The sequence below is a fragment of the Condylura cristata genome, unplaced genomic scaffold (assembly GCF_000260355.1).
Source record: "Condylura cristata isolate star-nosed mole 26May11 unplaced genomic scaffold, ConCri1.0 scaffold00017, whole genome shotgun sequence".
Lineage (NCBI taxonomy): Eukaryota > Metazoa > Chordata > Mammalia > Eulipotyphla > Talpidae > Condylura > Condylura cristata.
In genome coordinates this window covers 36,839,894-36,854,619 of record NW_004567118.1, presented here as the reverse complement: position 1 = coordinate 36,854,619, position 14,726 = coordinate 36,839,894, and the positions used below count along the sequence as shown (strand labels likewise).

The 14,726-nt window shown below is 51.8% G+C and overlaps 1 protein-coding gene across 6 annotated transcripts in view; it reads left to right on the top strand.

The window, feature by feature from the left end:
* The window catches only part of KSR1 (kinase suppressor of ras 1), a 146,243-nt gene that overhangs the window by 99,043 nt on the left and 32,474 nt on the right, over positions 1–14,726 (top strand). For all 6 annotated transcript variants that reach the window (XM_012726453.1, XM_012726452.1, XM_012726454.1 and 3 more), the window contains 2 exons: positions 9,750–9,897; positions 13,283–13,742. In XM_012726453.1, the coding sequence (XP_012581907.1) occupies positions 9,789–9,897; positions 13,283–13,742 (569 nt within the window). In that variant the 5' untranslated portion in view covers positions 9,750–9,788. The remainder of the gene's footprint in view (positions 1–9,749; positions 9,898–13,282; positions 13,743–14,726) is intronic.

The window sequence follows — 14,726 nt, the reverse complement described above, 5'->3', positions numbered from 1 at the left end:
TCTGGGCCCAGGAGGGAGCACGTGACTTGACATTCCTCAGGCTAACATGTTGAAAACGATTCTCAGGGCAGTCCTCCCCTGGACTCGCCTCGCCTCGTAGAGTAACTCAGAAAATCTGGCCAGAAAGAAGTATTTCCATGTGGTAAGAAATGCCCACCGCAGGGGACCTGGGCTTGCCTAGGTCTGGTGTGTCCTGACTGTCAGTCACTCAGTCACGACTGGTTGGGGGTGGGGCGGCAGGGGCCTAGGCCTTGGTCCTGGGCTGTTCTGGGTGATTCCAGTTCTCCTCCCACAGTTTCCCTCCCCTCCTTGGCCTCAGTTTCCTCCTCCACGTTGTCTCTAAGTTCTCTTTGAACTCGGCCTTTGGCCTGGGCAGAGGAAGAGTTTTTCCGTTCCTCTCCTCCCAGCCTCGCCAGTAGCTGTTGGTCCCTTTCTTTCCTTTAGGCCAGGTGACTCTGGCAGTGGCCTTGAATGCTGTCTATCTTCCGGGGGCTTTATCAGACTCCCACAGCTTTGAGGCCCACTGGGGCAGGAATTGTTCACAGGATTTCTGGAAAACTACAGACAGGTTCTCCCTACCTGCAGGCTCTCCTGAGCGCCCGGTCTCCTTGTAAGTCACCCGTGAGGCAGCTCCAAAACAATGCAGCCCCTGTCCTCAGGAAGAGTGACCTGGTTCCCAGGTCTCCAGCTCTGGGCTCGCTTGCTGTGGCCCAGCTCACCCTCCCCCACCCAGACACAGCTCTATAGGACAGCACATGCTGAACACTAGGAAGTGCCCTTCTGGGGAGGGATCTGTGGTTTTGCTCCAAGGTGGGGGTCACCAGCCTTCAAAGGTTGGGGGTGGGGGAGGTGCAGGCATGCACCAGGGCTACTAAAATGCCCTATGGCCTTTGTCCAGCTGTACAGTCTTTGGCCTCACTGACTGAATTCAGAGCTGTTGCCTGAATTACACAGAACAAAATAGAAGGGGAAGAACTGTGGAACCAGCAAGCAGAAAGACAGCTGCAGACATGACCACTCCCAAGAACCCCTGTTTAATTTCTGTCAGTACCTTTACTGTCAGGAAAGTAGGGTCCCCTATGGAGAGATACATTTCCAGCCAGACCCTGTTCTCTGATTCTTCTTTATAGGATTACCAGCATCCCAGTTGGATGACAGGCAGTCACTTGAAACTCCCTTTTCTCCAGTATTCCATGGGGGGTATACAGTATGCTCCCCTCCACCGTAGCCCCTTCTCCACCTAGGGTCAACCTGGTCCCCACCGCCACCCTGACAGTCCCCCTCACGCCTGCCACCTACTGCATGAACAAGCTGCCGGGGCTGCAAGCTCCCGTCTCGGGGCAGGAATGGGGCCGGCCCTGCCCGCCAGTGCCAGTCCCTCCACACTGCCCACTGCCCTGCTTGGTTCAGAGAGGGGCTTTCCTGTTTGTGTTTTCCCAGATGCCAAGTGTCACCCGACGGTGAGTGTGCTCTTTGGCTGCTGGCAAGCCCTTCCCTTCCTGGCCTGACCCGCATCTTATTTTCAGATGTTTTTGTTTGCTTTCAAGTATTTTATTTTTGACTTGAGCTTTACCATGGAGTTGGTGGACAGTAGTGGAGTTTTTTGCCCCTGACAATCAGCAAACACCCCCTGAAAAACATATCTTATTTCCTTGCTGCATTTTGGGTGTAGCATGTATTGGAAATAAACCCCCAAGGCTGGTGAGTGTTCTGGACCTTTCTGACCGTTTTCAAGTGCTGCCAAGGAGCAGTTTTGGAAATGTGTGTGGATGAAGGGTGACGGTGCAGGCCGCCTCGGGGGCCACTGCTGTCCTCGGCCCTCTTCTCTGAGGGCCCCTCCTGCTAATGGTATGCAAGGGATGGGACAGGAAGACATGCTGGCCTGGGGTGGGCACAGGGCCAGGAGATGGAGCCCAACATAGTTTCTTAAGCGTTTATCGATCAATTGAACTACCCCTGAGACCAGAAGTTGCCAAACTATAGCCTACAGGCCAAAGCCAGCCACCACTGGTTTTGTTTAGCCTTGCAAACAGTTTTCACATTTTTTTATTTTATTTTATTTTATTTTATTTTTTTTATTTTATTTATTTTTATTTTTTTATTTTTTTTATTATTTTTTTATTTTTTTATTTTATTTTTTTTTAAGATTTATTTATTTATTCATACAGAACTGGGGTACAGGCCAGAGGTTCAGGGGCGGTGAGAGGCTTCACCGGAGACAGAGTGGGGAGCAGAACAGGCAGATTGACGAAGTACATTGCTGAGGGGAGCAGCAGGCGGGTCAGGAGAGGTCTGGCTCGCCATGTGGTCTCCTCCGGGGCAGGCGGCAGGCGGGAATCGAACTCATGCGGAAGCGGCTTCAGATTCTCAGTGCTGTGCTCTAACCCGCTGCACCACCAGGGAGGGCCAGTTTTCACATTTTTTAAAAAGATTTATTTATTTATACATACAGAACTGGGGTACAGGCCAAGGGCAGGGGCAGTGAGAAGATTCACAGGAGACAGAGTGGGGAGCAGGACAGGCAGATCGTCAAAGTACACTGCTGAGGGGAGCAGCGGGCAGGTCAGGAGAGGTCTACTGTGCCATGTGGGTCACCTCCAGGGCGGGGTCCAACTCATGCTGAAGTGGCTTTAGCTTCTTAGTGCTGTGCTTTAACCCGCTGCGCCACCAGGGAGGGCCCGGTTTTCACATTTTTTAACTGCTAGGGAGGAATTACTGCATGACAGGTGCCGACTGTCTGAAACTCAGGTTTTAGTGTCCATAAAATTGCGTTGATGCACTGCCACCCTGTTTGTTCACACAAGGTCTGTGGGACCCTTAATGGCAGCGTTGGGTAGTTGGGATATTACCACACAGCCTGCAAAGCTGAGAATATTCACTCTGGGCTGTTCGGAATAAGTTTGCTAGTTCCTATACTGGGTCCCTCGGACTTCACACAAGAGTGGGCCAAGGAGGCGGCCACAGGCTGACTGTCAGGAGAGTGGAGCCAACTCGGTGGCAGCCCCTTGGGGGGGTGGTGGGGACAGTGGCACATGCTGCTGAGAGGCTGGAGATCTGGTCCTGGGGATAGATGGAAGCATCAGCCTCCTCCAGAGGTGAGGGAGAAGCTGAGAGGGCTCGAAAGGGAAGCCGGGAGAAGACCCCCCTGGGAGGCCTCTGGCAGCTGCTTTTGACGACACCCCCCGGACCTCACCCCAACTGGGCAGCAGGTAGGGCTGGGTGTGGAGCCAGGAAAGTCCATGATGCCAGGTAAACTCTGTCCTGGGGAGAAAACTCAATTCCCAGAGCAAGGCAGTGGCCGGCAAGGCCTGCCGGCTGGGAGTTAGAAGTGGTCTTGCTCCTACCGTGCCGGCAGGCCGTGGGTCACCAACCTCCCTGGGCCTGATGACCCGTCTCGGGCTTGTAAGGATTTCACTCTCAGACCTTGGCGGTTCAGCTAGCGGAACACCCAGCACCCAGGATGTCCCTGTCTCGCTTTTGATCTGCAGCACTTCATCATCTTTTGAAGCTTTCAAATCCAGATCTCCCAATACATAGGCCAGAGACAACCACTCCCTACCGAGTGCATTCTGGTTCCCCAATCTGAGCCCCACCCACCTGGTGGGCAGCAGGGGCCTCTGTAGACAGGAGAGGTCAGCTGGAGTCTGGGAGCTGGGTGGAGGTGAAGGAGTGCAGGCCCCCAGGTGGGAGGCCCGGCTCTGGAAGGCAGCCCTGCCCAGGCCGGATGTCCTTAAAACTTGGCATTCTTAGACCCTTTCTGCCCTGGATTACTGTGGCCAGACATAAGGCCCATAGCCTGTCTGCCCTAGTGACCTCTACTTTGTAGAAATTCTGATTTGATGGGTCTGTGGAGAGGGACATGGTTGAGAGCCACTGATCCAGCCAGACCCACTCATTTTATAAGTGATGCAGCCAAAGCCTGGAGGGACAGGCACTGACCCTGGGTGCAGGGTTCCGAGACCAAATCTGGCCCTTCCTTGGCTGTGCTGGGAGGGTTGACTGGGAGGTGGTGAGAGAAATGGGTTTGCCCTATAGGAGGTGACTGACTTCTCCCAGGAAAGGGCTTTTCCTGGTATCCCAGCGATGGGTTAGTAATGAGGCAGAGCCCTGCACCCCAACTGTCTGCTGATCCCCATGGAAAGCCCAGGAGGCTGCCCTATCCAGGTCCTCACCTCGGCCCCTCCTGCGCCCCCTGCCCCACCTCCCCTCAGCCCCAGTGGAGAGGAGACGGCAAGAAGGAACAGCTGTCAGATCCTCCCTTGCCAGTTCAAGGCATGTGGGTCCTACCTGGGCCACCATGGAGACCCGCTTGCCGTCCTCCCTTTCCTTCTCCCCCTCGGCGCTCCGAGAGTTGACAGGGTCCTGCACCACCATCCTTGGGGGGTTAGGAGTCTACCCCAGGCCTCTCTGGTATGACCAGTTCCTCGGGCAGTCTCTGTAGTAAGGACCCTGGCCCTTAGGCCACACACAAGGGAGCTGGGCCATGCCTCTGGCCTCACACACCAGGAACCCAGGTTCTGCAAATGGAATGCGAGGCTTGTGACTGAGGCAGTTACTGACGGGACCCACCTGCCCATCCTGGGCTTTGACACCAAGAATGCCGCTCAGCAGGGTACTCGTCTTCCTTCAACCCTCCTTTACCTGAATTCTGGCTTGAGTGTGTGATGGGTTCTTGTAAGTGGCCCACACGCTGGCGTTGAGGGCCTGGCATTTCCATCGTCCACCTGACTGACCACAGCAAGTGTGGCCAGGGCTTGGTGTCACCCGCACAGGTTTCTAAGTATAGACCCCAGGCTGCCCCGTGGCTGCTGGGAAGTCCCAGGATTTGATACCTAGACTGGCCTGTGACACCAGTGGCTGCCAGCTGCTGAAGGGGGGTGGCTGCCATGCTGGGTCACCCATCTCCACTGTCTGCTGTAGACAGGAGAAAATGGGAGTTTGATTGTCACAGGCTGGAGTGACCTCAGTGCTCAGTTTACCATGCTCATAATGATCATCAGAAGGAATAACTGGGTTACCTACTGGGGAATAAAAAGCATGGCTCGTGGGGACAGGCAGAGCCCCCTACTCCTTGAGGGGGGCAGCGCTCTCGGCACTACTCCATATTCTTGCTGCCCCCTTCCACGCTCCTTGCTAACCTTGAGACTTGGGGGAGCCTGGGATTGGCCCTTCCGCAGCGGGCTCTCAGCGGTGTCGTCCTTCCTTTGTTTCAGTTAATAGTTTCTTTTTCAGACAGAAGCTGAGGTGAGTGAGCGGTGATTCTCACAGAAGCAGATTGGATTCAGCCTCATCCCTTCTCCAGAGCTCCAGGGTATACCTGGATGGGAGTCAGGGGAGACCTTGACCACCCTTGACTTTCAGACAACGTCCCATCTTCCACTTGCTTCCAAGCAGATGGGCTGCCCTCATGGGGCCTGGGGTCCCAGAGTGGCTTTACCTGCCAGGTTGTCAGCAGGCCTGTGGTTCACCTTCAGCAGGTGGTGACACCAAATCCCTAACTTGCTTCTTGTTAAGAGAATATTCTGACCAGAGTGACTCTGGTCAGAAATAACTCCCGAACTCACACTTGGTGGGCAAGTCACACCCAGGTGTGGGTTGGGGAGTACTGAGTTGCCTGGGGGCATTGCCTGAGCCCTGCTTCGGGACAGCCCTGTGTGGCATCAGTAGCCTGACTGTGGTCTAATGCCGCCCAGGGGAGAGCAGGGTGGGTGGGAGGTGCCTTTGCTATGGTGTGCTGGTGACCCGATTCCTCAGGCCCTCTCCCCTCTGAGGTCAGCCATAGGAGCTGGAAGGCCAAGGTTACTTTGCCGATGAGGTCAAGTGTTGGGTGGGAACCTTGCTGAGACATGGGCGTCCATGAAATGTCACCCAGCACTTTTACTGCTGAGCCCCCAACCCTCCCCACTTGCCTATAGAAAATGAGCCAGGACATCACGGATCAAAGAAACCTTTGGAAGGTGTTCATCAGGGTCTCCAGGCTGGAGACATGGAGTCTGGGGGCTCCATGTCACCCTAGGATGTGGTTGTTTATTTAGACTGTACAGGTCTGTACCCATTGTCATCATGTGAAAGAATCAGCCCTTCGAAAATATTCAGATTTCTGGCCTCTCCCTGGTGGTACAGCCAGGCTAAAGCACCGCATTATGAAGCTCTCTAGAGCCACTGCAGCACGAGTTCAATCCCCGGCCAGGGAGGTGACCCACATGCCACAGCAGACCTCTCCTGACCCGCCCGCTGCTCTCTTCAGCAGTGTATTTCAGTCCATCTGCCTGTTCTGCTCTCCACTCTGTCTCTGGTGAATCCTCTCACCCACCACACCTCTGGCCTGTACCCTAGTCCTGTAAGCATAAATAAATAAATCTTTAAAAAAAATATTCAGATTTCTTAAAACCAGAAGATCTGGAGTCCTCCCATAACCTCCCCTTCTACCCGAAGGCTGTGGGGAGCTGAGGATAGGTTTCCATTAGGGACACCTTGCTTCTGTCAGATTTCCTGTCTAGTAAACAGGCAAGTGAAGTATTTCTAGTACTTCTGTAAGAGATCCTTGATTAACAGATTCTTGCTGGTGTCATTTCTCCCCACGGTGAGCTCTGAGCCTTGACTTTGAGGTGCTTACTGTACAGGTAACCAGCTGACTGGTGGGTGGTGCCGCTGACTGAAGCTGCATATTTCAGTCCATCTGCCTGTTCAGGGATCCAGCCCCTCTCCCCAGTTCAGGGATCCAGTCCTTCGGCGAGGCGGGACTAGAAAGTGGGAGGAGTAATCAGAAACAGGGTGACGGCAGTGTACTAGGCATTAGACTGCACAGTTCACGCCCCGGACTCTGCCCTTATTCTGGAGCGGCAACGCCAGTCTAACTGGGACCGCTGCCCCCAACATTGTCTTCCTGGTTTGAATTGGAGCATGAAGAGGAAACACGGACAGGAAGGCAAAACATCCTCTCACCTTATTCCCACAGTGGACTGACCTTGGAAGCCTGAGGAGAATGAGAGAAATATCCCAGCTAATCTGGAGCTGTAAGGAAATTCCTTTCTGTCTTTTATTTATTTATTTATTTTAAGAATGAATTTGGACATACTTTGTCTTTTGTCTTGGGGGTTGTCACTGGAAAAGGAAAAAAAAAGTTGTATTTTATAAGATAGCTGTTTGTTTTTCCCAGAATACAGGTAGAGAGTAACTTCTTTAATTTGCTTTGGGAAAAAATACTCCCCTCAAAAGGTAGCTTCTGCACCTCAGGGCTTTGCCAGGGTTGCAGGGACAATGTGGGCAGTTGAAGCTCTGGCATATCTGGGCTTCAGTTCTGACCCCTGCTTGTCCACTTGGCTACCTTCACGGTCATTTTAAGCTTCAGTAAATGGGCTTAATGGCATCTCCTCTGTGAACTGTGTTTGCGTGGAGACAGTTTCCAAAGCCTGGGGTCTTGTATGACATTACTAATAATAACTGTAGTTAGGTTTGAAAAACTGAAAATGTGGTGTGGGTGGTGAGGAGAAGAATGCCAACAAGGAACCCTATGTACTTTATCGTTGGGGGATTGGGTTTCTAGGCTCATGACACACCCCTATCCTCACCCCAACCCCCTATCACTCGGCTATAGGAATCCCATCTTTGGGAGGACTACTGAGTCCTCATGACTTTGGCAACTACAGTTCCCAACTACAGTATAGGTGAGAACTGAGGAGCTGCCAGGAAAAACTCAGGTTGTTTGTACAGGGATATAAGGGTCAGTGTTACCACCATTTGTTATTGTCCTGACTGGAGGCAAATGGCGTTCATAGCACATGGCGGGGAGATGATTCAAAACTGCACTGGGGTGAAAAGGGTTACTGAGAGCAATAAAGGAAGACACGTTGACTGCAGAAGCTCTGCCCAGAGACCATCCTCTAAGCAGCCTCCTCTCTGTGCTGTTCTTACAACGGTTGATGCTTTAATTTTATCATCTGGAAGGATTTCTGACAACCAAGGGCTTGTCCAACCAGTGACAAATGACCAGCAATAATAGCACTGTGAGACACTCAATCTAATTTGCAGTGTGAATTGTCTTAAGCAGCTGGAGATTATTATTGTTCACAACCCGGTAGACTAAAGAATATTCAGCGAAACGCCAAGGTGGGGAGGGGTAGACATAGCCATGCACCAGGGGCCAGACCTAGGCCTTGACGCCCGAGAACCTTAAAAACCCCAAAACTGTTGCCCTAAGGACTCAGCCAGCGTCATCATGCTGGTTTGGACAGCCTAAGAGCCGAAGATCTACAGGAGCATGAATTGACTGTCAATAACACTACTCTTAAAACTTGCTAAAAAGCCATGAAAATCAGCCTACAGCCTCATACATGATGAACTTTTATTAATCATCTGTGTGGGAATCTGAGAAATACTGAAAGGGGCCAAAGACGGGGGAACACCATCTCGGCATGGGCCCCGTGGCCCCAGACTCTCTCCGGTGCGTGACTGTGTGTGTGGCAGTGACTTGTTTCATGTTTGCTCCCCTGCTGCCCTGCAAGCCCCTGAGACCAGGGCCGTGTGCCGTGGTTCTCTGTTACTCTGGACTCGGCATCACATGTGGCTCAGTCAGAGCTGCGGTTTCCTCCCTCCTCCGCAAGGTGCATGAGCTTTGATAGTAGTCCTTGCTTCAAATGTGCACTCTTTGTGTTATTTTTCTGTTGTGACAAATTTCCACACCCTCATGGCTTAGACCATCCCCATTCACTGGCTCACGGTTCAGTACGTGAAGACTAGATGGAGGAGGCCCGGCAGGCTCCTCCAGCTTCCCTGCTTAGCAGCTCACAGGAGCGAAGCCAGGGGAGGCATCAGCCCGCCTGACCTCTTAGCTGGAAAGCCTTGGGAGAATTAAATCCAGTCCTTCAGATTGTTGGCAGAATCCACTTCTTTGGCCACGGTCCTGAGGATCCTTGTTCCTTGCTGGCCAGTGAGGACTCCTTCCTAGTGGTCACCCGCCCACCTGCTCATGGGTCCCCTCCGTCTGTGAAGCACACGAGTTTTAGGTCTCTGACTTCCTCCTCTCCTCCCTAGCCAGAAAAGACGTTCTGGTTAGTTTGGCCTGCTCAGAACATTTCCCTCTGCCTGATAATGTGCCCAGTCCAGGAGCAGCACCAGGGGTCAGAGGTCATGCCTGTCACATGCTCCCCCTTCTGTACCCACTGAGTGACTTTAGGCCAGTCACTTAACCCCTGAGCTGCTTTCCCCAGTTGTCAAGGGAGCTGGATGTAAAGTGTTGATTGGGATCACATCAGGTGAGTTGTAGCCTACTCCGTGCTTAGTGAGGGTTATTCTTGTTAATCCTTCGCTTGTTAAACCAGTTTTATTTGAACTCTATCTTGTTTGATTCAGATACAACAAAAATGTAAAGGGCTATCTTTATCTCAAGTACTTGTCATTCTGGAAAGTTGTCATGATTCATCATTTTTCTGCGCTGAGAAATAAAAACAAGGAGGGTCAACATGCCCCCCCATCAAAACTCTGCGTTTTCCTTCCTCCTCCTATCCAGCCCCAGCCCCAACCCCAAAGGTTTGGCGGCTGCTTCAGCTGCTCTCCGGGAGCACTGGGGGTGGGGGCAGGAGCGGGCTGCCGTGTCCTCAGACAAGTGGTGGCTTCAGCGGGAGGCCCGCCCTGCCAGCAGCTGGCCCCTGCCACTCAGCGGAGGCCGGCCCTGGGCAGGAGGAGGCTGAGGAGGCTGCCGGGGTCCCTGGCTGCTCACCGCGCCCGGCTATCTCTCTGTGCTTCCTCAGGAGATCCTCCACGAGCTCACGCTCGATGTGCTGCTGGAGATGAACGAGGCCAAGGTAAAGGAGACGCTCCGACGTTGCGGGGCCAGCGCCGAGGAGTGCAGCCGCCTGCAGTATGCCCTCACCTGCTTGCGGAAGGTGACAGGCCTGGGTAGGTAGCACCCTCCTCTCCAGCTCCAAGGCCAGAGCCCTCAGCTCCCGCTTTTCCACCCCGGTGGCCTCCATCCTGGCCTTCTCCCCAGGCCTGGCTTGGTTTTCTGGGGGCCACTGCCTTTGCCGAAGTGGACGATGGCACGGGCGAGGGTGGCCCCGGACTCCTGGGGCAGCTTGGAAAGGCCAGAGTCGACTCTCGGAAGGTGTGTGATGGGCTACCACAGAGGGGCTCCCCCAGACAGAGGGTCTCGAAACTAGATGGTTTGGTTAGTTGAAGCTTAGGGAAGCTTCAGCCATTGCTGGCTGCTTTGCCGTTGGCCCGATCCTCATGATTCCCCCTCTTTGGCACACATCTGTCGGCTCTATGAAACCGCCAGCTCTCTGCGTGCCAGCCTCCCCACCCAGCTCCTCCCAGCCCTGTACCCTGCTATCCCTGTGGGCTGGCACAGACTAATGTGGGCTTAGCCTGAGTCAACCGTGATAGAGAAACTGTGAGGTGTTTCAGCTTTGAGTGTGTGCAGCTGCCCCAGGCTAAGTATGTAATCTGGGCATTATGACGAGTTCCTTGGGAATTATTTGCGGCTTTCTAAATCTTGCCTTGAAAAAAGCTTTAAATGCCTGACTTAACTCCCACTATCTCACAGATAAGGCTTTAAAATGAGCTAATGAATGGAATTAGCCTTGTTTTTTAATGTCTGGCTGCCTGAAGCTTAAGAAGTTTGATCCTCCTCTTGATTTTTTTTTCCCCAGCGAGGATTGGGCTTAAATTTCTCCCTGGCCCCATTGTACCTACTGTTTCTTTGAACACAAACTTCAAGGTAGAGAGTTTCGCTCAGTTCAGACAAGCTTGACACACCACGTCTCCCAGACTGTGCCAGCAAATAAACAAGAAGAAGACATGGGCAGAATTCTCGTCCCTACATTTGACAGCGGAGGGCCCAGAGAGGGGAAGAGGCTAAGCCACGGACATGCAGCTGTTAGTGGCAGAGTTGGGAGTTTAGTCTTGGGCTTTAAAGGTGGTTGGGCTGTTTCCATGTTGTGAAGTTTAAAAGTACACCCTAGCTTTAATCTTGGGATAATTTGTTAGCCCCTCTCCTGTGCCTATATTGTAAGGAACCGTGGAGAAGCTGATCGTCAAGTGCTGGTGACCCATTTGTGTTTGGAAGGTGGCTCTCTTCCCATTCTAGATGCTGAGACAATGAGATCACTAATTTATTAAGCACCATTTATTGTGTCCCGGGCACTTGACAAACATGTGGCAGTACCCCTTAGAGGTAGTGGTAAGCTCACTGTAGCTCAAGCTACCAGGAGGTTTTAGGTGAGTTGCTGGGTCCCATCCCTGGCATAAGTCTCCTTCTACAAAAGGTGTTTCTTCCACTGTGCTCCAGAGAAGGCCCCTGGGAGAGGGTCATTGCCAGGTCCATCCTTATAGCTTGTGGTGCCCTGTATGCCAACAGCCCAGATGTCAGCAGATGGTTCTACTAGGACACCTCAGTGCCAGTGGGTAGTAAATAGGGGAAAATCATGCTTGCTGATACTTCCTGTGCTTCATCAGTGGCAGACATCACTAATCAATTCCAGAATTTTTCCTGCTGAGTGACCTGAGTCATCCTTGGGTACCTACTCCCAGTTGTCTGGTGTTGGCATGCACAGTAAAACGGAGCTGACTCTAAGCAATGGCTATTGAATGGCTATTGAATTTGGAAAATTTGGGGCTTACTTCCTTTGGTGGCAGACTTGTCTGTGGATTCATGGAACTTATCTTTTCATCCCTTCAATAGGAAACATGTATGTCTCCTATACGCCAAAATATAAGTCAAGTGTAAGTCCTGGCTGCAGTTCTAAGGTTGCAAGCTCAAAGAACAAACAGAACACTAAATCTGAGCAATTTATTACTCAAGGTGATCAATGAAGAGAAAATTGCCATGTGGTGACGTAGGAAGAAGAGTATTTGAGGAGAGGATGGACTGTACAAGGAACCCTAAGAGTTGTAAAGGCTAATCCTTCTCTGCCATCCTTGATGGATGACTGAGTGGGCTAGGCTTAGTCACCTCTACTGATGGAAAGCTCATTACCTCTCAAGGCTGTGCCATTGTAGGGTATTCAAAATTGATGGTCTTGTGGGAGGAGGCTGTGGGCAGTGGTGGAGATTGGGAGCTCAGCCATCTGACCTTGGCATTGTATGTGCCTCACTGAATCTCAGCACCGTTGCTGAGTATAAAGTATAAAGGAATGTGGATGCTCACTTTATCTTGTGTCAACATCTACTTTCCTATAGTTTTCTGTTGATTGATTAGTGCAAGGAAGGGGAAGTGCTTCTTCCCCATGAGTGGGTCTACAGATGGAGTTCTTTTGCCCTGCCTCTCCTGTAAGGTCAAACCTAAAATCCTTAGCAGGACCCTTCTGAGCTCTCCCCAGGAGGACTGACCCTCCAACTTCATCTCTTGCTTCTCCTTGACTTGTCCTGACCTCTTGGGGACACAGAGCTCCCTCTGCTTTGGTATGTGTTATTCCCTCTGCCTAGTTCAATTCCTCCACCTTTCTTCCCTTACTGGCTCAGGCCAGGTGCCACCTCCCCCCAGGAAGCTTTCCTGACTCCCCAGGCTAGTTAGGGTCCTCCTCCTCTGCATTCCCTCAGTCACCAGATGTCCGAGTGCATGTCACCCTGTTGGGCTCTCTGGATGCAGCCCGTCCTTCTCGTTTATGCCTTCCGTCCAAGCATCCAGCATACACTTGCGTGAATGAACAGATTGTGCCACTGAATTAGAACTCCTCGAGCCCCCAGGTCCTGGGGGGCTCAGGCTAAGGGTCATGGTGGGAGCAGGCTCTCCTGCACTTCCTCTCAGGAGGAAGTGACTGGTGATCCCTTTCTAGTGGGTCTCTTCTCTAGCAAGTTCCCCAGCCCGTTTTCTATTGGGAGGTTGGGACAGCCCCTTTTCTTGATATTTGAATGTTGTTGAAGTGGTGTTTTCCTTCACACAACCCTAGCTTCCTTTCCCTAACTCATAAAGATCAGTCCCCATTTCCCTCTCCACAGTCCCTGAGTTGGTCCACTTTGGCGGGGATGACTAGAGGGAGTTCTGGCCTGCACCCCACATACCTGCCAATAGATTCCTACTCAAATCTTTCTCTCTCTGTCTTATTTTCTGTCTGTCTGAAGTGGGCCAATATATCTGTGCTAGTAGCCTCAATGTCAACTAAATAACATAAAATAAAATGTGTGAGACAGGCCTTTAAAAACAAGGTACGAACTAGTGGTTGAAGCTGTCTACCAAGGAATCGTACTACCTTGGGTAAGGTGTTTAGCCTCACTGGGCTCTTACCTCCTCACCTGTAAATACCTCCAGCCCCAGCCATCTGTGACTCGATTTCTTGGCCCACAGGAGGTGAGCACAGAGAAGACTCAGGCTGGAGCTCAGTGGATGCTCGGCGGGAAAGTGGCTCAGGGCCTTCCTCGGATACCTTCTCAGCATCTGGCCTGCCCTGGCCCCTGGGGAGCTCCCAGCTGGGCAGAATGGGCAGCAGTGCCCAGGGCCCCCGCTCTGTCTCTGTGTCGACGCTGCCTGCCTCGGACTTCCTAAACCCTGGCCTCACCGAGGGCCTCTCAGATACCTGCCTCCCCTTGCACACCAGTGGCCGACTGACCCCCCGTGCCCTGCATAACTTCATTACCCCCCCTACTACACCCCAGCTTCGACGGCACACCAAGCCGAAGCTTCCGCGGACACCGCCCCCACCCAGCCGCAAAGTCTTCCAGCTGCTTCCCAGCTTCCCCACGCTTACCCGGAGCAAGTCCCACGAGTCTCAGCTGGGAAACCGCATCGATGAGGTCTCGCCAATGAGGTAAGTGTTCCTGCCAGCAGGTGCTGAGCTTGCCACCGACTCAAAGATTTTACTATGATGTTCTCATTGTAAAGGTAATATGGCCTTAAGATAAAAAGGACAGGTAAAAGCAACCAATATAGAAATGAGCAAAGTAAAAAGTGAAAGGTATCATTCCTCAAGCCACTATTTACAATTTGGGCTGAATCCTAGATTTCTTGGTTTACACACAGATACTCAAAAGTGTAGTTGCATGTTAGATCAGTCAGCACAGAGTAGGTTATGCTGCAGTAACAACCAGCCTCTTGGTATATGCTAAAATACCATACTCTATTTATTTCAGAATTCTTTATGTATTTTTAGGAGGTGTAACAGTCACAGTCCAAAATGCCAAAACCAGTTGACTTTTGTAGGGAGATGCAGTATAAACTTAACCCCTACCCTCTCCTCAGTAACCCACTTCCTCTTTCAGGAGCCAACTACTTATCCATCCATATATATCGCTAAATATTCAAACTACCTTATCTTTAAACTGTACGGTATCATTTCAATGTCAAGTTGAAGCAGCTTTTCTCTCTTGATAGACATTCAGTCCGTAGTTATTTTTGTTATGATAAAGCTCACCTTCATCAATGTATCCCCATGGGCAGGGAAGAAAGGCATTTTATTTCTGGGTTCCCAACCTTCTTGTACCTTTGAAGCTTGGGACACCAGGCTTCTCCCAGAGTACACTGTGTAGACACATGGACAGGTGTCAGTCAGAGAGTATCTCAGTAGGATACCCAATGCATCTGCTTCTCATTTTTTCTTGAGAAGAGCATCAGAAGGGCTTTGGTCACATTCTGGCTCTGGGCTGAGAGCAAAGCCTCAGACAGACCATACCAATCCTCAGATCCCATGACTGCTGAGCTGGATTGCTCAGCTGGGATTCTGAGTTGGGTCCCCACAGAGCCTCCAGAACCAGCTCTGACATGGACACTCAGGCCACCTGGCTGGCCTCCCACT